The sequence below is a fragment of the Talpa occidentalis genome, unplaced genomic scaffold (genome assembly GCF_014898055.3).
Source record: "Talpa occidentalis isolate TD23 unplaced genomic scaffold, MPIMG_talOcc4v2.1 talOcc4.17, whole genome shotgun sequence".
NCBI lineage: Eukaryota > Metazoa > Chordata > Mammalia > Eulipotyphla > Talpidae > Talpa > Talpa occidentalis.
The window spans coordinates 39,202,601-39,227,599 of NW_023601754.1; the positions used below are offsets into that span (position 1 = coordinate 39,202,601).

Consider the following 24,999-nt stretch of genomic DNA (forward strand, 5'->3'; position numbering starts at 1 on the left):
AGGTGAGGGGATTCACCAGCAACAGAGAGGGGAACAGAACAGATTGACTGAAATACACTGCTGAGGGGAGCAGTGGGTGAGACAGGAGAGGTCTGCTTTGCCATGTGGGTAGCTCCTTGGAGGGCTGGGGATTCAACTCGTGCTGCAGTGGCTACAGACAGCTTCATAGGTTGCATCTTAACCCCTTGCACCACCAGGGAGGTGTTATTAACCTAATGATAGCATTTTAAGCCAGATCTTGACTCTGGCAATGGGAAGTTCCCCTATGGCCTGGGTGACATAGAGGAGACCAAGGCCTAAGACTTGGAGCTGGCCAGAGTTAAGAGGTCAGGGAGAAAATGTGACAATAGTTGACAACATAATTGTAACTGGGAGTGAAAGAAGTTAGTTACAAATTAACTGCAAGCCTCACCTAGTCTCAGTTGGGGTGTAGATGAGAGGGCTTCCTAGAGGAGGTGAGTCCTGAGCTGACACCCAAGGCCTCACTGTTACAAAACCAGGAAGAAAAAAAAAAAAAAAAAGAAGTGTTGCAGGTAGAAATGAACCCCAAAAAAAGGGCAGCCAACAGAAGCTGCTCAGCCTAGCAGGAAAGGGTGTGGTGAGATAGGAATCCAGGTTAGTCATTGTCAAAGGTTTCGGCATCAGCCATGCCCAGGTTCAAACCTAGTCCTGCCACCCTCTGTGACCTCAGCCAAGTGATCCTACCTTCAGGGCCTCCATTTTCTCTCCTGTTAGTTCCTGCCTCATAGACCAGGCTGGTGTCCCAGTTGCCTTGGCCTGGCCCAGCCGGTGCTCAGAAAGCATGACTGTGACTGCGGGTTTATCTTTTGCGAGCTATTTACATTTATCACTTAAATTCTTGCTAGGTGCCTTGTAATGGGTGAGGCTGGGGGAAGGCGGGAGTAGGGAGCCCTTGTTTCCATTGCACAGATTAGAAAATCGTTGCTTGGAGATTCCAGGTCTCTTTTGGAGCCGCACAGCTGGGGCAGCGCCAGGACTCAAACACAGGCTTAGCCGCCCTCCAGGGGAGCGAGGCTGAGGACCAACTCGCCACTGTCTGGGACCTGATTCAGCCCCCTCCGAGGAGCCCTGGAAAATTACTGGGTCCGCATAGGTTAGAGGCTGGACCCAGAGAGCAAGGAAAAATCCTCCAAAGGGGACTTCAATCGTCTTTCCCCTTCAGTTTCTTGGGCCCCCACCCCGCCCACCATCTGATCTTGGAAACCCAGATTCTGAGCGCGGCCTGGACTCTTCTGTGTTCGGCCCCCGTTTAGAGATTGGAAGAAAAGCAGACACTCTGGCCCGTCCAGGAGAACCATCCTGGTGAAGCTGACCCGAGAAAAGTTCTCCCCTCCAGTGTGGGCCCGCGGCAGGGCCAGAAAGCGAGTCCAGAAAGCGAGTCCAGCTGTGCCCTGGAGCGCAGATCCCGGCGCTCGCCTCCGCACTGCGGGCCCGGCGACACCCGGGCTTTCCCCACGCCGGGCAGGGCCAGGGTGGGGGCCGAGGGCTGAGCCTCTTCGGGGGCACCGAGGCCGCCTCCCTGGCCCGGCCTCGAGGAGAAATGTCACCCTCAGGGGCACCCCCGGGCGCGGCGACCCCACCCCCAGCTGCCCTCGCCCGCGCAGAAGGCGGGGAGGCCTCAGGCCTGGCCGCCCCGAGCGCGGCGGGAATGCGGGGTGCAGGACTCGCACCCCGAGGAGGGCGCGGCGCTAGGACCGCGCGGGCGCCGGCGGCCCCGCCCTGAGCCCGACCCCGCCCTGCGGAGCCGGACGCGCCGGAGCCGGGAGCAGCGGACGCGGACGGCAGGGAGGCGCAGCCCGGGTCTGTACCCCGACACCCCGCAGTCCCGCCCCGCGGCCCCAGGCCCGGGAGACCCCGAAGCCCGGGCCGCGCCCCCCCCGACTCGGGATCCTGGACCCCAGCCCCGGGCGCCCCGTTATCCCGCCGCGGAGACGCCGCCCTCCGCCGTGGAGATGGGCCTGGGTCGGGGGCGCCCCCGCACCCCCCGGAGGGGCTCTGGCCGCAGCCTGGCCCGCGCTCCCGACCCCGGGGGCCCCGTTATCCCGGCCCGGGGCGCGCAGCCAGGGCTGCACCCCGGCCCCGCGCGGCCGCCGACCCCCGCCCGGCCCCCAGCGCCGCCTGGGCCAGCGCCCCCGCGGCGCCCCAGGGCTCCCGGCCCCGCCGCCGCGCGCGCTTGCTGGGGGGGCGCGGGCCTGCGGGGGGGCGCGGACCTGCGGGGGGGCGGGCCTGCTGGGGGGCGCGGGCCTGCGGGGGGGCGCGGGCCTGCTGGGGGGCGCGGGCCTGCGGGGGGCGCGGGCCTGCGGGGGGGCGCGGGCCTGCTGGGGGGCGCGGGCCTGCGGGGGGCGCGGGCCTGCTGGGGGGGCGCGGGCCTGCGGGGGGCGCGGGCCTGCGGGGGGGCGGCCGCCTGACCCCGCCGTCCCCGCAGGCCGAGCGGCGCCATGTTCCTCGTCAACTCCTTCCTCAAGGGCGGCGGCGGCGGCGGGGGCGGCGGAGGCGGCCTTGGGAACGTGCTCGGCGGCCTGATCAGCGGGGCCGGCGGCGGCGGCGGCGGGGGAGGCGGCGGCCTGGGCAACGTGATCGGGGGCCTGATCGGCGGCGGCGGAGGGGGCGGCGGTGCTGCAGCCGGAGGGGGCGGCGGCGGCGGCGGCGGAACCGCCATGCGCTTCCTGGGCGGGGTCATCAGCGCCATCAGGTGAGGCGGGGCCGGGGAGGGCGGGGCCGGGGAGGGCGGGGCTGGGAGGCGGGCCCTGGGGGCGGGGCCCGGGAGGGCGTGACCCGGGGCGGGGCCCCGGGGGCGGGCCCCGGGGCGGGCCCCGGGGGGCGGGGCCCCGGGGGCGGGGCCCCGGGAGGGCGGGGCCCGAGGAGGAGGCTTGTCCTGCACGAATAGAATGGGGTAACTTGGAGACTGACCTGGATCCTTTATAAGTCTGGGGCGGGGCCTGACTTGGGCGTGGTCTGACTGTTGGCGGGGAGCCGTCTGGGGGACCTAGCTGGCTGAGGCCGGGTGTCACTTCTTGTGGGGCAAAGCCTGGTAATGGGAGGGAACTGCTGTCCTAGGTGGGTCACTGAGATGGGCCCAGAAGAGGTCAAGGCCCGAGGGCTGGGGCAAATTAAAATAGTAGGGACTGGCCGTATTACAATAGAAAACTATCCTGGTGGAGGTAGGTTGTGTCTAGGAACGTAGCGTTACCTTCGGTCACCGGGCAGTGACCCCTCGAAGGGGCAGGGTCTAATGGAGCCCGGGTGGGGGTGGTGGTGACAGTTCCTAGACTGATGAGACCTGAGGAAGGCGGGGCCCTGGGAGGCTGGGCAGAGCTTCCTTGAAGCCAGCCCTCGAAGGGGCTGGGCATATTGAGGAATCTGCCATTAGGTGGGTGTGCCCGGCAGCAGCGGAGCCTGCTGTAGGGTGGGCGTCCAGCTTTCCCGATCTATGCAACCAGGGCAGCAAGGATAGGGACAGGTGAGGATAAGGACAGACGAGGTGGGCAGAGGGAGCAGGTAAGGAGGGTGGCAGTCTGGGGCTTGGGGGGTTGGAGCGTGGGGGGTGGCGTTGCCCGTTGGAGGCCCCGCCCCCTGGGCCTAACTCCCCCTTGTTTCCCTTCAGCGAGGCGGCTGCGCAGTACAACCCAGAGCCCCCGGTAAGCTGAGTTCCTCGCCAGAGATGTCTCTTCTCCCTTTGAAGAAATCCCACTCCCTCTCCCTCTTAAGAAGTTCCTCTCGTTCAGCCTGTCCCTTACCGTGTCCTCACATTTACCCTGGGTCTTGGTTATGCCCCTTACCTGTCCTCTGACCTGTCATTTCTTTGATGGCCCAGCTCACTCAGGCTTCCCCACTAGGACTGTCCTGTCCAGGGTACTCCCTTCCCCTCCCTGCTCTGAGATCTCCTCCCTCCGCAGCCCCCACGCACCCATTATGCCAACATTGAGGCCAATGAGAGCGAGGAGGTCCGTCAGTTCCGGCGACTCTTTGCCCAGCTGGCTGGAGATGTAAGTAACCCCGGACCCCCAGACCTGTGCTGATCCTCCCATGCCTCCCTTGGGCTGCTCACACACGCACTCCACCGTGGCAGTCCAGAAGTTCCTGTCCTCCTTCATGACATGCCCCGATCCCTTCAAGTCACCCTGACCCACCCCCACCTTCTCCCCTCAGGACATGGAAGTCAGTGCCACAGAACTCATGAACATTCTCAACAAGGTTGTGACTCGACGTGAGTGACTGGCATTAACACACTGGGCGGGTTGAGAGGCATGGGGGCTGGGGTGCCAGTGACCTTTGACCTCTGAACTTCAACTTCTTCCCCCACAGATCCTGATCTGAAGACGGATGGTTTTGGCATTGACACGTGCCGCAGCATGGTGGCCGTGATGGATGTATCCTTGGGGCAGTCTAAGGGAGACCTTGGATGAAGAGGGGATTTGTCTTTCTTTTTTCTTTATTTATTTTTAAAGATTTATTTATGCATACAAGAACTGGGGTACAGGCCATAGGTGCGGGGGGTGAGAGGATTCACCAGAGACAGAGTGGGGAACAAAACAGGCAGGCTGACTGAAACACACTGCTGAGGGGAGCAGCGGGCGAGACAGGAGAGGTCTGCTGCGCCATGTGGGTAGCTCCCTGGCCGGGGATTGAACTCGCTGTAGAGGCTGCAGATAGCTTCATAGTGATATATCTTTAACCCCTGTGCCGCCAGGGAGGCCCCTCCACTCCATTTTATTTTACTTATTTTCTTACATCATTGTTCATTTTTGTACAGTTATCAGTATACCCCACTTAGGTGTAGTCCCCATAGATCTCCCGCCACCACATCATGCATGGACCATCTCCATATTCCCTTGTGTTCTTCCTGCCCCTGTTTTGGTCCCTCTCCCTCCCCTGCTGTGTGCCTCAGATCTATGGTCAGTTTGCTAGTTTTGTCTTTTTCTTGACCTTTTGTTTAGTTTCTCTATATTCCGCATATAAGTGAAACCATCCAATATTTGTCTTTCTCCTTCCGGCTTGTTTCTGCTTAGGATGATCTCTTCCAGCTTCATCCATGTTGATGCAAATGGTTTGTCTTTTTTGATTTCTGAGTAATATTTCATTATATTACATTCTGCTTTGTAGGTAACAAAAACAAGACTCAGAGAGAGACAATCTAAGTTACCAATAAATGGTAGGAATTTGGACTTGGTCTCTGGGGCTTGAGAACCCAAACTTCTAACAGCCATACACATATAAGGCCACACCTATGTGCATGATGCTATGTGAAGGCATGCATAGGAACACGTGTATATGCACATGGGCCAGTCATTCGCTGATCTTGGCTACATATACCCTCAACACAATGTGGATACATACACGTCACAGGATCACATACATGCGTTCTATAGGATTAAATAATCCTGGCTCTGCCCCTCAACAAGATTGGTGGGCTTTCCTATGCCTCCATTGGCCTATCTAAAATGGGGTGAATTTTGGGCCTCTCTGGTGATACAGGGAGTTAAAGTCTCAGCTCTATCAAACTATCACCAGCCACTGCGGCATGAGTTCGATCCCCGCCCAGGGAGGTGACCCACATGGCGCAGCAGACCTCTCTCCCGCCTGCTGCTCCCCTCAGCAGTTTATTTCAGATCGGCTTGTTCTGCTCCTTCCTCTGTCTCTGGTGAATCCTCTCCCCGCCACCTCCCCCACATCACTGGCTTAGACCTCAGTTCTTGTATGCATAAATAAATAAAAAGAAAATTTTTTTAAAAAGGGGTGTATTTTGATGATGATACCAAGTTGGAGCTACAGGCACAGGTTAGCCCAGTACATAGTAAGTGGTCTGGCTGCATTAGCTTTAATATGATCTTAGATCTTTTTTCAGCTTTGAATCTGTTTCATTTTCTGTGATGGGGAATACTACCACAGGACTGGTGTCTTGAGGAATTAGCAGCTATGTTCAGGTGAGGAATTTGTAGTTTGGGGAAGTTCAGTATAACCCCAGATGGTTTAGAGGGAGTCCTTAGAAAAATAAACAGTGGAATAAGGAAAAGTTGATCCACTAGGATAGGACAGGAGTGGGGTTTAGCCCAGGTCCCCCTGCTGGGCTGTTGTCATTGTCGTCTACATAGTGTGGCCTCTGGGTTCAGCCATCACCCTATTCTTAACACCCTCCTACCAGAGCGACACCACAGGCAAGCTGGGCTTTGAGGAGTTCAAGTACTTGTGGAACAACATCAAAAAATGGCAGGTAGGTTAACACCTGAAACTCCCAGCATGAAGTCCCCCAAGCCATGGGTTTGCTGTGTTAACAATGTTCCATGAACCCTGACCTCCCTGTCCCCACAGGCCATATACAAACAGTTTGATGTGGACCATTCAGGGACCATCAGTGGCAGTGAACTCCCAGGGGCCTTTGAGGCAGCAGGTGCGGTTGACTGGGACATGGCGGGGCTGAGCTGTGTGAATCGATTCCCAGGGCTGGGAGTGGGTTGGGCAGTGTGGCCCCCACACCTGAGGGACTGAACCATTCCTAGGCTTCCATCTGAATGAGCATCTCTACAACATGATCATCCGCCGCTACTCAGATGAAGCAGGGAACATGAATTTTGACAACTTCATCAGCTGCCTGGTCAGGCTGGACGCCATGTTCCGTGAGTGACACTGCAAATCCTGGGTGGGGATTTGTTCATCTTCCATTGGCCAGGTTCTCCCCTAAAACTGACCCTAAAGTGGGTGATGGTAGGGGGCGCAGCAGTGAGCAAAACAATTCTAGTTTCTGCCTTGATGATACCCACAGTCCAGTGAAGAAGGCAGATGACGAAGCCGATGGTTCAGAATGATGGCTGTCAGGGTGGGGAGCCTAGGCCAGGTGACAGCATCGCCCTGAGGGGGAGCTCTGGGCAGAGTGGGCTTAGGTTGGTGGGTGGGCAGTGCACAGGGTTATTTGAACCTATGAGGCTCCTGATGCAGCTAAGGGGTCACGGAGGGCTTTGTGGGGTAGGACACAAGAGCTGAAGCCAGAAGGATGAGGAAATGTGACACCCCGTGAGAGGGTGGGGGCAAGTGTGCAAGGGGAGCAGCCTGTGCAGAGGCCTAGAAGGGAAGAGAAGACAGAGTGTTCGGTGTTTTCTGTTGGACTCAGTTCAGGGTACGGATGAGGGGGTGGGATGGGGAGACGTAAGGTTGGGTGGGGTGAGTAGAGCTGGATTATGATGGCTCCTATGACTATTAATATACTAAATTCTTAAGACGCCCTTAAGAAGTGAGAATTAATGTCTTCATTTTAAGGAGAGGGATGTAAGATTCAAGGAGGCAAAGCTGCTTGCTCACAGCCTCTCAGGAAGTCGCAAAGTCAGAACTTGAACTCAGATCTTTAATAAGAATTGAATGCAACGTGGCAGGAGCAGTGGGTACTGTCAAGCCATGTAGGACTCTGAATGCCAAGTTTAGGGGGACTCGACCTGAGCCTGAGAACCACTGCAGGTTCTAGGCAGGGCAAGGCCAGGGCCAGGTGGCCCGCTCTTTGCAGAACCCAGGGAGGATAATGCAGCGAGGAGGTGGGCTGAAGAGGGGCAGGCATTGGAGATGGCAGGGACGTGCAGTGGGAGTGGACAAAAGCAGGGTAGGCGAGACCAGAGTCATCTATGAGAAGGCACAAGAAATGGCCATAGGGGCATTCAGGGGCAAGAGAGCCAGTAGTAACTGCAGTGGGTGCAGTGTCTGGGACATAGGTGTGGACACCTAAGGGTAGCGACTGAGTGGTGAGAGAGCAAGCAAGGACAGTGTGGGCATCTGTTTGCCTGGGCTTAGATGTTGTCAGGGGCCATGGAGCTGAGTTTCAGGACAGGAGCGGGACTGCTGAATTGCAGGGGCGGGAAGTGGAGCCTCCAAAGCCTCCTTCCCCTAGGAAGGCAGGGACTGGACTGTGGTGTGTTAGAGGGGGATGGGTGGGGTACAGAATAGACAAGGGTGGGTAACAGCCTGGCTCGCAATCACAGTTCCTTTACTTTCCTGCTGTGTGAGTTGGGGCGTGTCACTTCTCTGTGCTTTGTTTCACAATGACACTTGTCTCTCAGAATTGGGCTAATTGCATTAACACAATCAAACCACTTCCTAAAGCGCTCCCTGGGATTACTGTCATCCCATCTATCAGTATAACATTTTCATCCTAATAGCCACTCCCCTCAGCCCTTCCTTTCTCTTCCAGGTGCCTTCAAATCTCTTGACAAAGATGGCACTGGACAAATCAAGGTGAACATCCAGGAGGTAAGAACGCCCTGCAGGGGCCCCTTCACCTTGGCCACATGTGCTCGCTCTGTGCTTGGGCTTCTTCCCTCAGATTTTCCCAGAAGCCCCTGGGTGAGGGCAGGGAGGAGGGGGCTGGTAACCATAGGTTCCCTGCTCCTGACTCTGCGCCCTCCTCTCCCCAGTGGCTACAGCTGACGATGTATTCCTGAATGGGAGTTCCAGTCCTGCCCCTTCACCGCCTCGCTAGAGGAGTCACCTTGGACCCTTCGGTCTCCCAGGGCTGATCCCATCTGCAGTCATGTCTTCATGGGTTCTGCCAACCCACAGGCCTTTACGTTCTCCCAGCCCTTGGCACTGGCTTCTCAGTCAACAGCCAGGGCCGAACATGCCCCAACATGCCCCGGCCCACGTTACCCCAGCTCTGACTCTCAGATGTGGCCTGACCCAGGGGTCACTCCGTTCCCAGCACACCCATCTCACGCTCTCTCCGTAACCTCTCCTGTGCACCTGTGCCAAGCCCCATGCCTCAAGGGCCCTTCTTTTCAGTCCTGGGAGGTTCACTCCCGTCCCTACACACCCTGGCACACCCATGTTACCACCCAGGCAGCCCCACTCCAGGCCATAACAGGCCTGCACGCCCCAGTGCCTTTGTATTCTGATCCTAGCCTGCCAGATCCAGGCAGGAATAAATATACCCGGTCGCTGCTCTCTCTGACATCTGCCTCATGTTCTGAGTTGAGGGGCCCTGGCAGTGGGGGTGAGAGGACTTTGTCTCCGTGTCTGTCCCCAGAGCTAGATCTGTGTGTATGTCCTGGTCCTTTCTTGTGTCCTTTTCCTCATGCCGGGTCGCAGCTGAATTACAGCCTCATTCTTGCTGAGACCCCTTGCAGGTCCTGAGGCTGGGACCCAGAAGCCTGGGCGATCTCTGCTTTTGTTGCTAGAGCCGGGTTGGTGGGAGGTCTCAGTACCACTCCTAGCTCTGTCCCCCAGAGCCACCTTTGCCTCTCTGCTTGTTCTTGAATGAGTCTGTCCTCAGGGCCTGAGTCTCTCTTTGTTGTGCCTCTAGCTGTGGCCAGCATTTTCCTTCCCATCCTCTGGCCCTGCAGTGAGAAGGGGCTACCATCTAAAATACAGAGCTCCCGGGCCACCCCGGTGGCGCAGCGGTTAAGCGCTGGGTTGTGAAGCTGCCCGCAGCCTCTGCAGCGCCGGTTCGATCCCCGGCTGCCGGAGAGGGTCCCACATGGTGTGCAGACCTCTCCTGCTTCCCACTGCTCCCCTCAGCAGTGTATTTCATCAGTCTGCCTGTTCTGTTCCCCACTCTGGCTCTGGTGAATTCTCTCACCCTCCCGCGCTTCTGAGTATACCCAGTGCTTGTATAAATAAATAAATAAATCTTTAAAAAAAAAATACAGAGCTCCCTTTCCACTTGGGGACATTCCCCCAAGCCCCCAGGCCTTGAGGGGCAGCCCTGGGTGCCACTTGAGGTCCCCAGCCCTTCTGAGAGAGCCAAGAAGCAGCAACATCCTAGGAATAGCCCTGGCCTAGCATGAGAGACTCGGCTGGGTGATAGGCAGCCCACAGGGCAGAGACCCCCTAGCTGGTGGGAGGGTGAGCTGGGGGGGCACACACACACAGAGCAGAGGTAGGTTGGGCTCCCTAAGAAGCCAGCACATTTATTGACGCTTGTTGTTCATGTCCCTCAGGTCCTGCAGGTTTCTTGGGCTTATTTCTTGTGGGGGAAGGAGGCCCAGCCAAGGCAGTACAGGCTGTAGGCGGTGCCTATGGAGGGAGTGTGGGGGATACAGAATGAGACCCTAACCTTCTTCCTGAACCCCATCTGCAGCTTTTATGCCCTTCTACAGACTCCTGCAGCCACCAGCTTGGATCCCACCCCAGTGCAGGTTCCAGCTCCCTTCCCAGAATGCACTTCAGGTGGGGACTCCCCTGCTTCTAGATCCCGGCCAGGTTGGGAGCTTTCTCTTCAACTCCTGCCTGCTGGGTCCCAGGCCCATCCTGGCCCAGCCCCCATCCTGGGACGGGAGACCACGCCCTAAGGTGCTCTGCAGCTGTATGGTAGCCAGGACTCCAGCACGTTCCCCAAACCTGGCCAGCCCAGAAGCCAGCTCCTCCCAGACCCCAGGTTCCACTTAGTTCTCTACTGCCCTGGTCTCCCTAAACTCCTAGCCTGGACCAACCCCTTTCCCTCGTGCTGGAGCCCAGCCTCCTGCCGCTCAGGCGGAGCCGGCCCGACACTCACCCCCCGTCACCAGCAGCATAGTCAGTCGGTACAGGATGTTGTCGGCTCCCCCGCCTTTCAAGTGCACTGGAAGGTCATTGTCCGCCTAGGTGTGGGGAACCTCAGATGAGAAACGGATGTCCCCGGGGCTCGGCGCAGGGGACTCCCCGCCTCCCCGGACTCCGCCGGCGCCCTGGGCTCCTCCCTGCCCCGCCCGCGCCCCGCCTACCTGGAAGAGTTTCTGTTTCTCCGCCACTCTGTTCGCCATGTGAGTGCGGGCGGTCGAGCTGAAGGCACGAAACAGTGCCTGGGAGACCTGGGGAGAGAGGGAGGATGGGCATTGGGGGGCCCCTGGAGGGGCGTCCCGGAGTGGGTTCGGCGGAGGTGGGGGGTGCTGTGCGCGCGCGTGCAGAGGGGGTCGGGCTCGCCGAGGCTCTGCCGTAGGGTGGGCTTACCCGCCCCCCCCCCCAGCGTCTCTAAGGCCATGTCGGAATTGCCAGCACGAGTCGGGGAGGGGGTCCTATCACAGGAGACCCCGAAGGGGACGGGCCCGGCGGGGCTGGCTGCAGGCGCCAGGCTGTCAGCAGCAGAGGCGCGCCCGGAGGCGAGGCGCCCGCGCGGCCCGTCCCAGTCCGAAGATTTTGAAGGGAGGTTTTCTGGGTTCATGGGACGAGCTCAGGTCCCGGGAATGTCGGGGTGCATCGGGAAATCCTAGGGGCTTCCGGGGAAGAGACGGGGTATTCGGCCCCAGCGCCCAGGTCTGAGCGCGAAGGGAGATGCAGAAAGCGAAGCGGCTCAAACCCGGGGCTCCGGGCCGTGTCCGGCACCCCCGGCTGCTCAGGGGGAGCCCTGCACCCCCGGAGGATCACGTTCCGCGCCCCAGATCCCGGATCGTTTAGGGAGAGAGAATCTCGTATTGGGGCGAGGACTTCCGGGATGGCAACCCCGGTCCGGCCCGTGGGGGGCCCTCACCCGCTGGACCCTCATTCTGCGTCCTCCTCTTCGGCCGGTCACCTGCCCTCTCCGCCAAGGACGCGCAGTGACCTGCCCTCCCCGGGAGGCCCTGGCCCCGCCCCGGGCGCGCGGGCCCCGGATTGGGTGAGAGAACCGGCGAGTCCCGCCCCCAGATGCGGAGCCGTCCAACCCTCGCGCGTGGGACCGGGTGCCAACAGGTAAGTGGCTGGAGCAGCCATCTGTTACTCATCTAGGAAATTCTATTGGTCCGAGTGGGAGGAAGGCGGTACCTACCGAGGTGAGTATTGAAGAGCGCGTCACGGCCGGGAAAACTGGGGTTGCAGGTCCGCGCGCGCTGCACGGGCTGAGTGGGCGCGCGGCCGAGCCCCAGTTTCCGTATCTGTAACGGGGAGACTGAGTCAGGATCTTCCTCAGAGGTTGGTTGAGAACATTGTATCAACTAATATGAGAGCATAAATGAACTAACAGTTAATGCGGTTTATTTTTTATTTTTTTACTGTTTTCTAGCGGGAAGGTTCGTGTAGCAGATGTTTTTATATTTATGTTTTGTTTTATTCTGGTAAATTTCAAGCATAAAGAGCAGCAGAAAGGTATTTTGGACCCATTACGTGCTTCAACAGTTATCACCATTATTGTGTTTTTCAGCTATCTTTTCAACTTTAAAAAAAATGGTTATTTTAAAGCGAATCCCAACACATTTATTTTTTTATTTATTTATTTTTAAATAGAGGCATGTTTTATTTATTTGTTTGTTTGTTTGTTTTGTTTATACAAGCACTGGGTACAGTCAGAAGCCCGGGAGGGTGAGAGAATTCACCAGAGCCAGAGCAGGGAGCAGAACAGGCAGAAGGACCGAAGCACACTGCTGAGGCCATGTGGGACCTTCCTCTGGTGGCCGGGGAGCAGCCTGGGATCGAACCGGCCCCGCAGAGGCCGCGGGCAGCTTCGCATCCCAGCGCTCAACTGCTGCGCCACCGGGAAGGCCCTTTAAGGTGTTTTTTTAAGATTTATTTATTTATACAAGAGCCAGGGTACAGGCCAGAGCATGGGAGGGTGAGAGAATTCACCAGAGACAGAGTGGGGAGCAGAACAGGCAGACTAACCGAAAACACTGCTGAGGGGAGCAGCAGGTGGGACAGGAGAGGTCTGCCGTGCCATGTGGGTAGCTCCCTGGCCAGCCAGGAATTGAACCCACGCTGCAGAGGCTGTGGACAGCTTCACAGCACTGTGCTCAATCCTTTGCACCACCAGGGAGGCCCCCACAATTTTTTTCCAAAGTTTTTTTTACTTTTTCATACAAGAGCTGGGGTGCAGGCCAGAAGTGCGGGGTGGTGAGAGGATTCACCAGAGAGAGTGGGGAACAGAACAAGTGGATCTACTGAAACACACTGCTGAAGGGAGCAGTGGGCAAGACAGGAGAGGTCTGCTGTGCCATGTAGGTCAGCTCCCTGGCCAGGGATGGAACTAGCAACCAGTAATGATTCTGACCTAGTCTAAAAAGTTTTAACAACCTCTTTTAAGAGGCTTTTATAACTTAATAAATTCCCTTAACATTTTCAAACTATGCTTGTAAATTTAATATGTTAGAGTGCTTCGTTTAAGAACCACTATAGACTAATAACTGAATCTTTGCTCAAAACTAACAATAACAATAAATTTGAGGTATCTAAAATTTTAAACTTATAAATGTGTTCTTATAGTCTATCAGTTGTTCTAATAATGAACATAAACAGTAAGATGTCAAAAAAAAGTAAATCATAGTCACTACCTGGATTTCACATTTTATTATATATTTATATTTAAAGATTTATTTATTTATACATATAAGAACGGCGTTACAGGCCAGAGGTGTGAGGGGTGAGAGGATTCACCAGAGACAGAGTGGGGAACAGAACAGGCAAATTGACTGAAGCCTACTCCTGAGGGGTGCAGCAGGCAAGTCAGGAGAGGTCTGCTGCGCCATGTGGGCTGCTTCCTGGCCAGGGATCGAACTTGTGCTGCAGTGGCTGTGGTTAGCTTCACAGTCTTAACCCCTTGCGCCACCAGGGAGGCCCTATTTTATATTTTTTATTCAATCCAATCTGACCCTTTCTGTGGATTTCACATTTTATTTTTATTTTTTTTTTTTTTAAATAGAGGCATGTTTATTTATTTATTTATTATATTTGTTTGTTTGTTTTGTTTATACATGCACTGGGTACAGTCAGAAGCGCGGGAGGGTGAGAGAATTCACCAGAGCCAGAGTGGGGAGCAGAGCAGGCAGAAGGACTGAAGTACACTGCTGAGGGGAGCAGCGGGTGGCAGGAGGGGTCTGCGCACCATGTGGGATCCTCCTCTGGTGGCCGGGGAGCAGCCGGGGATTGAACCGGCGCCGCAGAGGCCGCGGGCAGCTTCGCAACCCAGCGCTCAACCGCTGCGCCACCGGGGAGGCCCGGATTTCACATTTTAAATTGGAATTACGATGTTGAACTATTATTTAACTAAGCCAATTTATCTTAAGTATTACCAATACTTAAAATATAAAATATTCACAAATTCCCCCACCAAGAAAGTTAATACTACAATTTTAAAAAAAGATTTATTTATCTATTTATGCGTTTAAGAACTGGGGTATAGGTGGCGGGGGGAGGGCGTGAGAGGATTCACCAGAGATAGAATGGGGAGCAGAATAAGCCAATTGAGTGAAATACACTGCTGAGGGGAGCAGTGGGTGAGACAGGAGAGGTCTGCTGTGCCATGTTGGTAGCTCCCTGGCTGGGGATCGAACTCGTGCTGCAATAGCTGGGAATAGCTTCATAGTGCTGTGCTTAACACCTTTCACCACAGGGAGGCCCTTAATACTACAATTTTGACTTTCTTCAATATTTCTTTAATCAATTTCTTTTTTTAAATAATTTTTTTTTTTAAGATTTATTTATTTATACAAGCACTGGGTACAGTTAGAGGTACGGGAGGGTGATAGAATTCACCAGAACCAGAGCGGAGAGTAGAACAGGCAGAGTGACTGAGGGGAGCAGCGGGCGGCAGGAGAGGTCTGCGTACCATGTGGGACCCTCGTCCCGCGGCCGGGGATCGAACCGGCGTTGCAGAGGCTGCGGGCAGCTTCGCAACCCAGCATTCAACCGCTGCGCCACCGGGGAGGCCCTCTTTACTCAGTTTCTTAATATCTCTCTACCTAATTCAAAGATTTCCCAAGGTCAGGTGTGTTTAGTCACGTTGAGGGATGCTCAGTCAATTGTCACCGGGAAAATATAGATCCCAACCACAATGAGATATGACTGCAGAGTCAAACAGCGAGACTGAGAATGGGCAAGATTGTAACTGTTGAAAATGCAAAGTGCAGTAGTCACTGTCAGTCTGGGTCCAATCAGGAGGTGGGGACCACCCAGTAGGCTAAATAGGGAAGTTTAACATGCAGACCTATTAACTCAGGTAAGAGAGTCGCTGGAAGGCAGGAAGAGGCAGGAGGCTGTGTGCAGGTTATGGGGTCCTGTCCATGGTGTCTGGGTGAGCGTATGCAGAAAGATCACTGTCAGGCTGAGGTTGGGGCAGGATCTCACACCCACACACCACACACCACACACCCCTTCCTGCCCTGGAATCTGCAGTCTCTTCCTCCTGCAGTGTCATCCAGCGCCCTCTACTGGGAAAACTGAAAAGTGTGCTGTCTTTAAAGGAAAAATGCTTAAAGGAATTCCATTGTTTCCCGCAGAGCAGATATTGAAGGCCAGGCAAAGAGAAAGGTGGACTGTCCACCTTTCAGCTACTCAGCTTCCATATGTACCCTCTACACCTTAGAGGTCGCTTCTGTTTAAAGATTTATTTATTTATTTATGCATAAAAGAGCTGGGGTGCAGGCCAGAGATGCAGGGGCAGGACAGAGACAGTGGGGAGCAGAACAGGCAGAGCTACTGAAATTCACTGCTGAGGGGAGCAGTGGGCAAGGCAGGAGAGGTCTGCTGCGCCATGCGGGTAGCTCGCTTGCCGGGGATCGAACTCATGCTGCTGTGGCTTCATAGTGCTTCATGCTGCTGTGATAGCTTCATAGTGCTGCGTCTTAACCCCTTGCACCACCAGGGAAGCCCCAGAGGTCACTTCTAATAACAAAAACAACTCCATTTTTTACACTATCCTAACAATTGAAAAAGCTGGCTTTTCTCCAGAACCCAGAGTCTCAGCAGTCACACAGAGTGTATTGATGAATACTCCCCATGTTCAGCATGGTCTCACCGAGCATTCTGTTACCTTGCGACCAGCTGGCAAAGTTAACCTCCAAGAAAAATTCCTGTGTAAAGGGGTGGGGAGGGAAGGAAGGAGAAAGAAGAGAATGGTTTGCATATACAAATAAATAGGTGCCTGTCACAAATCTTCCCTTCTGTAATTGATGAGAGGTGGGAGTTGATATCTGAAGTTTCCTTTGTTGTGAGCCTGATCACATTCCCTGTTCTCTGCCATAGCCCTGCCTGACCTAGGTTTTATCTTGGTGGAGTTGACTCAGAGCTTCCTTGCCAAAGGGTTGTTTTTGTTTTTTTTTTTTTTTTTTAAGATTTATTTATTTCTGCATACAAGAGCTGGGGTACAGGCCAGAGATGCAGGGGGTGAGAGGATCCACCAGATACAGAGTGGGGAACAGAACAGGCAGACTGGCTGAAATACACTGCTAAGGGGAGCCGCAGGCAAGACAGGAGAGGTCTGCCACGCCATGTGGGTATCTCCCTCGCCAGCCAGGAATAATTGAACCCGCACTGCAGAGGCTGCGGACAGCTTCATAGCACTGGGCTCAACCTGCTGCGCCACTGGGGAGGCCTTGGATGCCACATGATTGCATTCTCTTGGCCCACTGGGTATGATAGCCGAAGCATTACAGATGCCCCCTGCCCCCCCTCTCACTCCCCTCCTTGGGGAGAGGAGGTGATAGTTTTGAAGAAGCCTGACCCCATGGTGAAGCAGACTATGCTACAGCCTGGGTTTACTCCACAGCCTTTTCTTTTCTGGGAGATGCTTATTATTTGAAGCCACTGAGTTTGGACAAGCTTGTTATATAGCAAAAGCTGATCAACACAGGAACATGCATTTCTACTTCACCTAAGTCTCCACCAGCCCATGATATTTTTTTTTTTAAGATTTTATTTATTTATACAAGAACTGGGGTACAGTTAGCAGCGCAGGAGGGTGAGAGAATACGCCAGAGACAGAGCAGGGAGCAGAACAGGCAGACAGACAGACAACACTGCTGAGGGGAGCAGCAGATGTGTTTCAGGAGAGGTCTGCTGCGCCATGTGGGATTCTAGCCGGCCGGGATCAAAACCGCTGAGGCTGTAGACAGCTTCATAGAGCGGAGCTCAACCCACTGCCCCACTGGGGAAGCCCAGCCCGTAATATTTTATACTGTCTCACTCACTCTTATTCATTGCCTGCTCCTTAATTTTCTGTGTTGAAACAAATATTTTTTATTTGATCTTTCTTGGTTTGTTGTGATTTCATACCGTTGGTACTGTCTAAATTAAACATGCATTCAAAATGGTTCTGCTGCATAGCAACTCTCTTTGCTTTTTATCATATTCCCGCCTCCACACTCAGTTCTTTATCCTGGAAAACACTGTAGCGCCTCTATTTATCCGTCTGTTGACTTTAGATAGACATCTGCAGGAGCTGGTATGTGGGTGGACTTGGTAAATATTTGTCGAAGGAAATACAATATAATACAAATGTTCTCTGACTCGGTCATTCCATCCCCTTCCTGAAGTCAGGCCTCAGTGCTTCACAGAGCTTCTAGATTTTTCTGGGCAATCCCAGGGTGGTGGGGAGTGGTATGGGAGGAGAAAACACCCATGAGCCAGGCTCCAGGTCCCTGATGCATGCTCTATTGTCCCATCAGACAAACATAGATTCTAAGGTAACATTATGAATTTCAAGATGGCATATGCAGAGCAATTAGAAATGATTCTGTCAGCTTGCAGGGCAAAAGGGTTCAAACTCAGAATCAGGAGCCCACTGGGGGTATAAGCTGTGCAGCCCTGCGTTATTATGAGGACTTCATGCTTTTTTAATCCAACAAGGTTCCAAAATATTGAGATTTGGGACCTCCCTGGTGTCCTAGGGGCTAAGTCTCAGCTCTGTTAACGCTATGGCCTGAGTTTAATCCCCGGCCAGGGAGCTACCCACATGGCGCAGCAGACCTCTCCTGTCTCACCTGCTGCTCCCCTCAGCAGTGTATTTCAGTAGATCCAACTGTTCTGCGCCCCACTCTGTCTCTGGTGAATTCTCTCATCCCCCCAACTCTGGCCTACACCCCAGTTCTTCTACACCAACAAAAAAACCTGAAACTTGGAGAACACAGAACTGCATACCAACCAATCTCAATATGTAGCCCTTATTTAGATTTTTATGTGAACAGGGAAAACATATTGCTACATTTTGGAGACAGTTGAAAATATGAACAATGACTGACTGGCCCCTCAAAGTTTATTTCAAAAATTTCAAAGACACAAAAAAGAAGGAATCTTAAAGTGAACACTAATACACCTACCACCTAGATTCCACAATAAGCATTTTTTGCTGCATTTGCTTTATCATACGACTCCTCATCTCTGCTTCTCTGATATCATGTTTGGGATACCTTTCAAAGGAAATTGCAGATATTGCTATTCTTCCCTCAAATACGTTAGCATACCTGGATATTTCATTATATAAAGGATTTGAAATTTTTATATGTGATATTGCTATTGTGGTCATGTTTTTCAAAAATCGTCCCTATCATTTAGAAATACATTTTTAAATATTTTTTAGTGGAATGGTATGATGTGTTATGGTGTATCAGTTATCTACTGCTACATAACAAGCTATCCCCAAAAGTTGTAGCTTAAAACAACAAAAAAACATTAATTATCTTACAGTTTCTATGGGTTAGGAATCTGGGGGTGGTTTAGCCAACCACAGTCACACAGCTGGGGGCAGGGTGGGCAGGAACCCAGCAGGATTTCCCAGTGGTGGGTGGGGAGGGAGAGGGACATCCTCCCCAACCCCCCCAAGTCTTCCAAGATCAGAACCAACCTTTGATGGCACTCTGCTGCCACCTTCTGGCAGGCTGGCAACCATGGCCCCTCCCACCCACCCCTTCCTACCATCTAATCCTGTTTGATGAAATTTTAGGACTTGCTTTTTAAGCTTTTAACCTTTATTCACCTAGTTGCTAAATAAAACGTAAATTCACGTGGTTTGAATTTTCTAAGGGTGAGCAAAGAGAAAAGGCATCTCCTGAGAGCTCTCTGAGTTTCTCTCCAGGGGAACCATTCATTCCATGTTGTTCCTTGTGTTTCCTTTGTGGGAAATTTTATGTATATACAAAAAACCAGAAACAACCTCCCCCACCCCCCAAAAAAAAAACAACAATCAGAAAACCCCTCAATATCTTTAATCTTCCCCAATCATAAAAATATATATGACCCGGGCCTCCCCTGGTGGCGCAGCAGTTGAGCGCTGGGCTGCAAAGCTGCCTGCAGACTCTGCAGTTCGGGTTCGATCCCCGGCCGCTGGTGAGGGTCCCACATGGCGTGCAGACCTCTCCTGCTGCCCGCTGCTCCCCTCAGCAGTGTACTTGGTCAGTCTGCCTGTTCTGTTCCCCACTCTGGCTCTGGTGAATTCTCTCACCCTCCCGCACTTCTGACTGTACCCAGTGCTTGAATAAATAAATAAATAAATCTTTAAAAAAAAAACAAAACTGTAAAATATATATATATATATATATATATATATATATATATATATATAAAACCCAATGGGGAAATGTGAACCTTGACTCAATATTTTATTATTTAAGGGATTATTGAAATGGCCTTCTGACAATGAAAATCAAACATTAGCTTAAACCAGATTTGGTAGGAATTTTGTTGTCTTCCCTACTAATGATTCAGGAGTATAAGTCCTTACTGTATTTTAAAAATTCTTTTTTTTGGGTCTCCCCGGTGGCGCAGCGGTTGAGCGCTGGGTTGCGAAGCTGCCCGCGGCCTCTGCGGCGCCGGTTTGATCCCCGGCTGCTCCCCGGCCACCGGAGGAGGGTCCCACATGGCGCGCAGACCTCTCCTGCCGCCCGCTGCTCCCCTCAGCAGTGTACTTCGGTCCTTCTGCCTGCTCTGCTCCCCGCTCTGGCTCTGGTGAATTCTCTCACCCTCCCGTGCTTCTGACTGTACCCAGTGCATGTATAAACAAAACAAACAAACAAACAAAAACAAATAAATAAATAAATAAAACATGCCTCTAAAAAAAAAAAAATAAATAAAATAAAAATTCCTTTTAGAAGACCTCCCTGGTGGCGCAGAGGTTAAGTCTCAGCATTATCAAGCTATTTCCAGCCACTGCAGCACAAATTTGATCCCCAGTCAGGGAGGTGACCCACATAGCACAGTAGACCTCTCCTGTCTCACCTGCTGCTCCCCTCAGCAGTGTATTTCAATAGATGTGCCTGTTCTGCTCCCCACTCTGTCTCTGGTAAATCTTCTCCCCCTCCCCCATACGTCTGGCCTGTACCCCAGCTCCTGTATGCATAAATAAATAAATAAATAAATAAATAAAATCTTTTTTAAAAATCTCCTTTTAGTAAGGAAAAAAAAAGCTATCCCAATATTAAATGAACAAAGAATATGAATGTGTACGGTATTTGACTATTTAATTGAGCACCTACTCCGTTTCAGGCAATATACCAAAAGCGATACCAACAGTAGACAACTATGTGAATGAACGGTCATCTATATTCATCCTGATCGAAGGAATGCACGGGAAAACAAAAGTAAGTGACTTTTGCATGTCCCCTCGCCACCATTAAGTGTTATAAGTTCCAAACAAATGATTTTCCCCAGGGTTGGAAGGAAGTGGTCCTTCAGGGTCTCTTCTGCTGTGGATGCATAATCTTTCTGAAGGCACTTGAGCAATGTGTATAAAATGGCTTAAAATGGGCCTCCCTGGTGGCGCAGGGGCTAAAGACAGTGCTATCAAGCAATTGGCAGCCACTGCAGCATGAGTTCAACCCCCAGCTGGCCAGGGAGGTGACCCACATGGCGCAGCAGACCTCTCCTGTCTGGCCCTGCTGCTCCCCTCAGCAGTGTATTTCAGTAGATCTGCCTGTTCTGCTCCCCACTCTCTCTGGTGAATCCTCTCACACAGCCCCATACCTCTGTCCTGAACCCCAGTTCTTGTATGCATAAATAAAATAAATCTTAAAAAATAAATAAATAAAAAATAAAATGGCTTAAAATGTGACATATATAAAATCTCCAGCTAGGAGAATGAAGCACTTCTAGTTACCCAACTGCGGTTTCTAGATACCATTTGGAAAGTACCAAAATACTTAAGGGAAACAGGACTCCTTGGAAAATAGCTGCTTTGACATGGAGGTAGGAGAAATTAACGGAGGAGCCTGGAACATCCTATTGGGGCAGATAGCAAACAAGTGACCAGACACTCTTGGGGCACGCCAGGACAAGGGGGCTGAGTGGGAGAGGGTCTCACATCACAAACATAGAACAATCTAACCATTACTGAGGATCAAATTTAAATCATTTAAACATATTAAATACCTCTCTCTCTTCTTGGTTTACAATGGCAGAATTCTTGGGAACCAATTCATTATTTTGAAAATCAATAAAGAGAAAGAAAACTTTATCTTATCCTTCCTTACTGTAACATGGGAACCCAATTAGTAGTTGGAGGTTTTTCTTCATAAAAATATTATAGCTAGGGGCCTCCCTGGTGGCACAAGGGGTTAAGACACAACCTGTGAAGCTATCCGCAGCCTCTGCAGCATGAGTTCGATCCCTGGCCAGGGAGCTACCCACATGGCACAGCAGACCTCTCCTGTCTCGCCCGCTGCTCCCCTCAGCAGTGTATTTCAGTAGATCCTCCTTTTCTGCTCTCCATTCTGTCTCTGGTGAATCTTCTCGCCCGCCCCCCCCACCCCTTGTATCTCTGGCCTGCACCCCATTTCTTGTATGCATAAATAAATAAATCTTTTTAAAAAAAAATGGGGCCTCCCTAGTGGCTCAAGGGTTAAAGACAGTACTGTCAAGCTACCGCCAGTCATTGCAGTGCGAGTTCGATCCCTGGCTGGCCTGGAAGCTACCCACATGGCACTGCAGGCCTCTCCTGTCTCGCCCATTGCTCTCCTCAGCAGTGTATTTCAGTGCATCTGCCTGTTCTGCACCCCACTCTCTCTGGTGAATCCTCTCACCACCCAAACCTCTGGCTTATACCCCAGTTCTTGTATGCATAAATACATAAATCTTTCAATAAAAATCAATGGATGCTACCATCATGAAAAGGACACTGAGAGAGCATCTCTTACTACTAACCATTTGCCAGTATTACTTTTTTTCTTTGGCGTAGAACTGGGGTGTAGGCCAGAGGTAAGGCATTAGGGGAACAGAACAGGTAGATCTCCTGAAATACACTGCTGAGGAGGGGCAGCAGGCGGGACAGGAGAGGTCTGCTGCGCCATGTGGGACCCTTGCCGGCCGCCCCAGATGGAACCAGTGCTGCAGAGGCTGCGGACAGCTTCACAGCGCAGCGCTCAACCGCCTGCACCACCAGGGGAGCTCTGATACTCTTTTTTTATTTTTTATTTTTTATTTATTTATTTTTTTTCGAGTCAGGGTCTCGCTATGTTGCCCAGGCTGGAGTGCAGTGGCTATTCACAGGCGCGATCCCACTCCTGATCAGCACGGGAGTTTTGACCTGCTCCGTTTCCGACCTGGGCCGGTTCACCCCTCCTTAGGCAACCTGGTGGTCCCCCGCTCCCGGGAGGTCACCATATTGATGCCGATCGGCATAGCGCACTGCAGCCCAGAACTCCTGGGCTCAAGCGATCCTCCTGCCTCTGCCTCCCAAGTAGCTGGGACTACAGGCGCGCGCCACCACGCCCGGCCGATACTCTTTTTTTAAAGATTAAATTTGTTTTATTTCAGTAGCCCTTTTGAGTAAGGTTTTTTTTTTTTTTTTTTTTTTTTTATTTTGGAGGCCCAGATCTTGATACTTTTTTTTGAAAATTAACATTGATGAAACAATTAGAAACTGGAACATATATAATGGCATTACGGTAATATTGTCAACTTTTTTTTTTTTAAAGATTTATTTATTTTATTTATACAAGCACTGGGTACAGTCAGAAGCGCGGGTTGGGAGGGTGAGAGAATTCACCAGAGTCAGAGTGGGGAGCAGAGCAGGCAGAGTGACGAAGTACACTGCTGAGGGGAGCAGCGGGTGACAGGAGAGGTCTGCGCACCATGTGGGACCCTCGCCCAGCCGCCAGGGATCGAACTGGAGCTGCAGAGGCTGCAGGCAGCTTCACAGCCCAGCACTCAACCACTGCACCACCGGGGAGGCCCAAGTCAACTTTTTTTTTTAAAGATTTATTTATTTATGCATATAAGAACTGGGGTACAGACCAGAGGTGTGGGGGGTGAGAGGATTCACCAGAGAGAGTGGGGAGCAGAACCTACTGAAAGTATTGTCAACTTTTTAATAAGTGAAAATCCTTTCTACAGTCGTGATGTATTTTAGAGACACATACTGAAATATTTATGGATATATCTGGGATTAGCTTCAAAAAATAACATGGAGGTGTGGGGAGTGGCTGGGAATTACAGATGAAACAAAAATGGCCACAAGCTGATTATTATTGAGGCTGGTAATGAGTTACATTATAAAAAACTGCATTTTGGCCATGTTCAAATTTTCAAATAGAAAGTTTACAAAAAAATGTAAGCCTTTTTAATCTAGCATTTCTACTTCTAGGAATTTATTTTTTTCTAAAGATTTATTTTTTATTTATGCATACAAGAACTGGGGTGTAGGCCAGAGGTCTGGGATGGTGGGGGGAGGGAGAGTGGGGAACAGAACAGGCAGATCTACTGAAATATACTGCTGCAAGAAGCAGCAGATCAGACAGGAGGGGTCTACTGTGCCATGTGGGTAGCTCCCGGCTGGGGATGAGACTCAGGCTGCAACAGTAATATCACTGAGACTTGGGCCTCCCCGGTGGTGCAGCGGTTGAGCGCTGGGTTGCGAAGCTGCCCGCGGCCTCTGCGGCGCCGGTTCGATCCCCGGCTGCTCCCTGGCTACCGGAGGAGGGTCCCGCATGGCACGCAGACCTCTCCTGCCGCCCGCTGCTCCCCTCAGCAGTGTACTTCGGTCCTTCTGCCTGCTCTGCTCCCCGCTCTGGCTCTGGTGAGTTCTCTCACCCTCCCGCGCTTCTGACTGTACCCAGTGCGTGTATAAACAAAAACAAACAAACAAATAAATAAAAAAACATGCCTCTATTAAAAAAAAAAAAATATCACTGAGACTTAACCCCTAGGCCACCAGGGAGGCCCTCTAGGAATTTATCTTAAAGATACATCATATACATGCAAAATAACTTATGTGCAAGGATATTTATTATAGGATTGCTTTAAAGAGCAAAAAATAAAAAAACACTAAATCGATACGGTTAAATAAATTATTAAACAAACATCTGCTGGAGCACTATGCAGCCTTTAAAAAATAAGGCAACTGCATATGGATTGATATGGTCCAAGTTTTATGATACATGGATAAGAAAAGACAGCAATGTAAAGAAACTGGCTACCATTTGTATAGGTGTTGTTTTTTTTTATGGAGTATGTTATGTGTATGCCTATGCTTAAGCAAATATAAAAATCAGTAAGTATATGGAGAACCTGATATCAGTGACTGCTGCATAACTGCTAATGTGGTGGGAGGGGCAGAGAGATGTGACTGATGTTTGTATACCGAATTGTACCTTCACATTTTTTTTTGTCCTGTACAGGCTTCAGCTATTCAAAGTGACAGTTTTTGACATCATAGCTTTGGGTCCCTTCAGTGGCACATCCTAATAATTAACCCCGTAGAGAAAAGTACTTCTTTTTACAGTCTTCCTTTGCCAGTGGCACATGTGGAAAATGCAGGTGCTTTTATTGAGCACAGGTCCCCTGCCCAGCACTGCCTGGCTATGGGGCCGAGGGGATCTGTATCTTGAGATTCCTCAGCCTCATCCCCAAGCCCTAATTGAGATGTTTAGGTTTGGATCAAGGCACTTTCCCCACATTGTCATCTTCTGGAGTTACGATATATTTTTTTAAAGATTTATTTATGTATACAAAATATGCATAAATTTTGGGGATTGGGGGATGAGAAGATTCACCAGAGGCAGAGTGGGGTGCAGAACAGGAAGATGTCCTAAAATACACTGCTGAGGGGAGCAGCGAGTGAGACACTAGAGGTCTGCTGTGACATGTGTGTAGCTCCTTGGCCAGGGATCAAACTGGTGCTGTGGTAGCTGTGGATAGCTTCATAGTGCTGATGCTTAACCCCTTGCACTACCAGGGAGGCTCCTGCAGTTATAATATTAAAATTCTAGGGACCTCCCTGATGGCACAAGGGGTTAAGCGTCAGCACCATTAAGCAATCCACAGCTCCTGCAGCACGAGTTCAATCCCCGGCCAGGGAGCTAACCACATGGCACAGCAGACCTCTCCTGACTTGCCCACTGCTCCCTTCAGCAGTGT

General features: G+C 52.0%; 2 protein-coding genes across 5 annotated transcripts; one reads left to right on the forward strand and one right to left on the reverse strand.

Moving 5' to 3' along the window:
• The first annotated feature begins 2,446 nt into the window (after positions 1–2,446).
• CAPNS1 (calpain small subunit 1) lies at positions 2,447–9,619 on the forward strand. 4 transcript variants are annotated; one of them, XM_037517985.2, is made up of 10 exons: positions 2,447–2,713; positions 3,626–3,659; positions 3,918–4,007; positions 4,171–4,228; positions 4,327–4,391; positions 6,164–6,232; positions 6,331–6,409; positions 6,519–6,635; positions 8,192–8,250; positions 8,415–9,619. In XM_037517985.2, the coding sequence occupies exons 1-10, from the start codon at positions 2,460–2,462 to the stop codon at positions 8,439–8,441; spliced, it is 852 nt and encodes a 283-aa protein (XP_037373882.1). In that variant the 5' UTR covers positions 2,447–2,459; the 3' UTR covers positions 8,442–9,619. The 4 variants fall into 4 exon arrangements, with proteins under 4 accessions (XP_037373882.1, XP_037373883.1, XP_037373884.1 ...); XM_037517986.2 differs by lacking the exon at positions 2,447–2,713 and adding an exon at positions 2,865–2,914 and having other exon boundaries at positions 8,415–9,617; XM_037517987.2 differs by lacking the exon at positions 2,447–2,713 and adding an exon at positions 3,018–3,052 and having other exon boundaries at positions 8,415–9,616.
• Positions 9,620–9,856: 237 nt separating this feature from the next.
• On the reverse strand, positions 9,857–11,510 carry LOC119250253 (cytochrome c oxidase subunit 7A1, mitochondrial). The gene is made up of 4 exons (XM_037518031.2): positions 11,441–11,510; positions 10,698–10,784; positions 10,490–10,574; positions 9,857–10,011 (listed from the first exon to the last, which is right to left on the reverse strand). The coding sequence occupies exons 1-4, from the start codon at positions 11,453–11,455 to the stop codon at positions 9,956–9,958; spliced, it is 243 nt and encodes an 80-aa protein (XP_037373928.1). The 5' UTR covers positions 11,456–11,510; the 3' UTR covers positions 9,857–9,955.
• Positions 11,511–24,999: the final 13,489 nt, after the last annotated feature.

Bases quoted from the DNA above. Each gene is read 5' to 3' on its own strand.
- CAPNS1 (XM_037517985.2), top strand. From the start codon at position 2,460: ATGTTCCTCGTCAACTCCTTCCTCAAGGGCGGCGGCGGCGGCGGGGGC. The intron at 4,229-4,326 runs GTGAGTGACTGG...CTTCCCCCACAG, and splicing joins CAACAAGGTTGTGACTCGAC to ATCCTGATCTGAAGACGGAT. The intron at 6,636-8,191 runs GTGAGTGACACT...TTTCTCTTCCAG, and splicing joins CAGGCTGGACGCCATGTTCC to GTGCCTTCAAATCTCTTGAC.
- LOC119250253 (XM_037518031.2), bottom strand. The intron at 10,575-10,697 runs GTAGGCGGGGCG...CCCCACACCTAG, and splicing joins AGAAACAGAAACTCTTCCAG to GCGGACAATGACCTTCCAGT. The intron at 10,012-10,489 runs GTGAGTGTCGGG...CTCCCTCCATAG, and splicing joins TATGCTGCTGGTGACGGGGG to GCACCGCCTACAGCCTGTAC.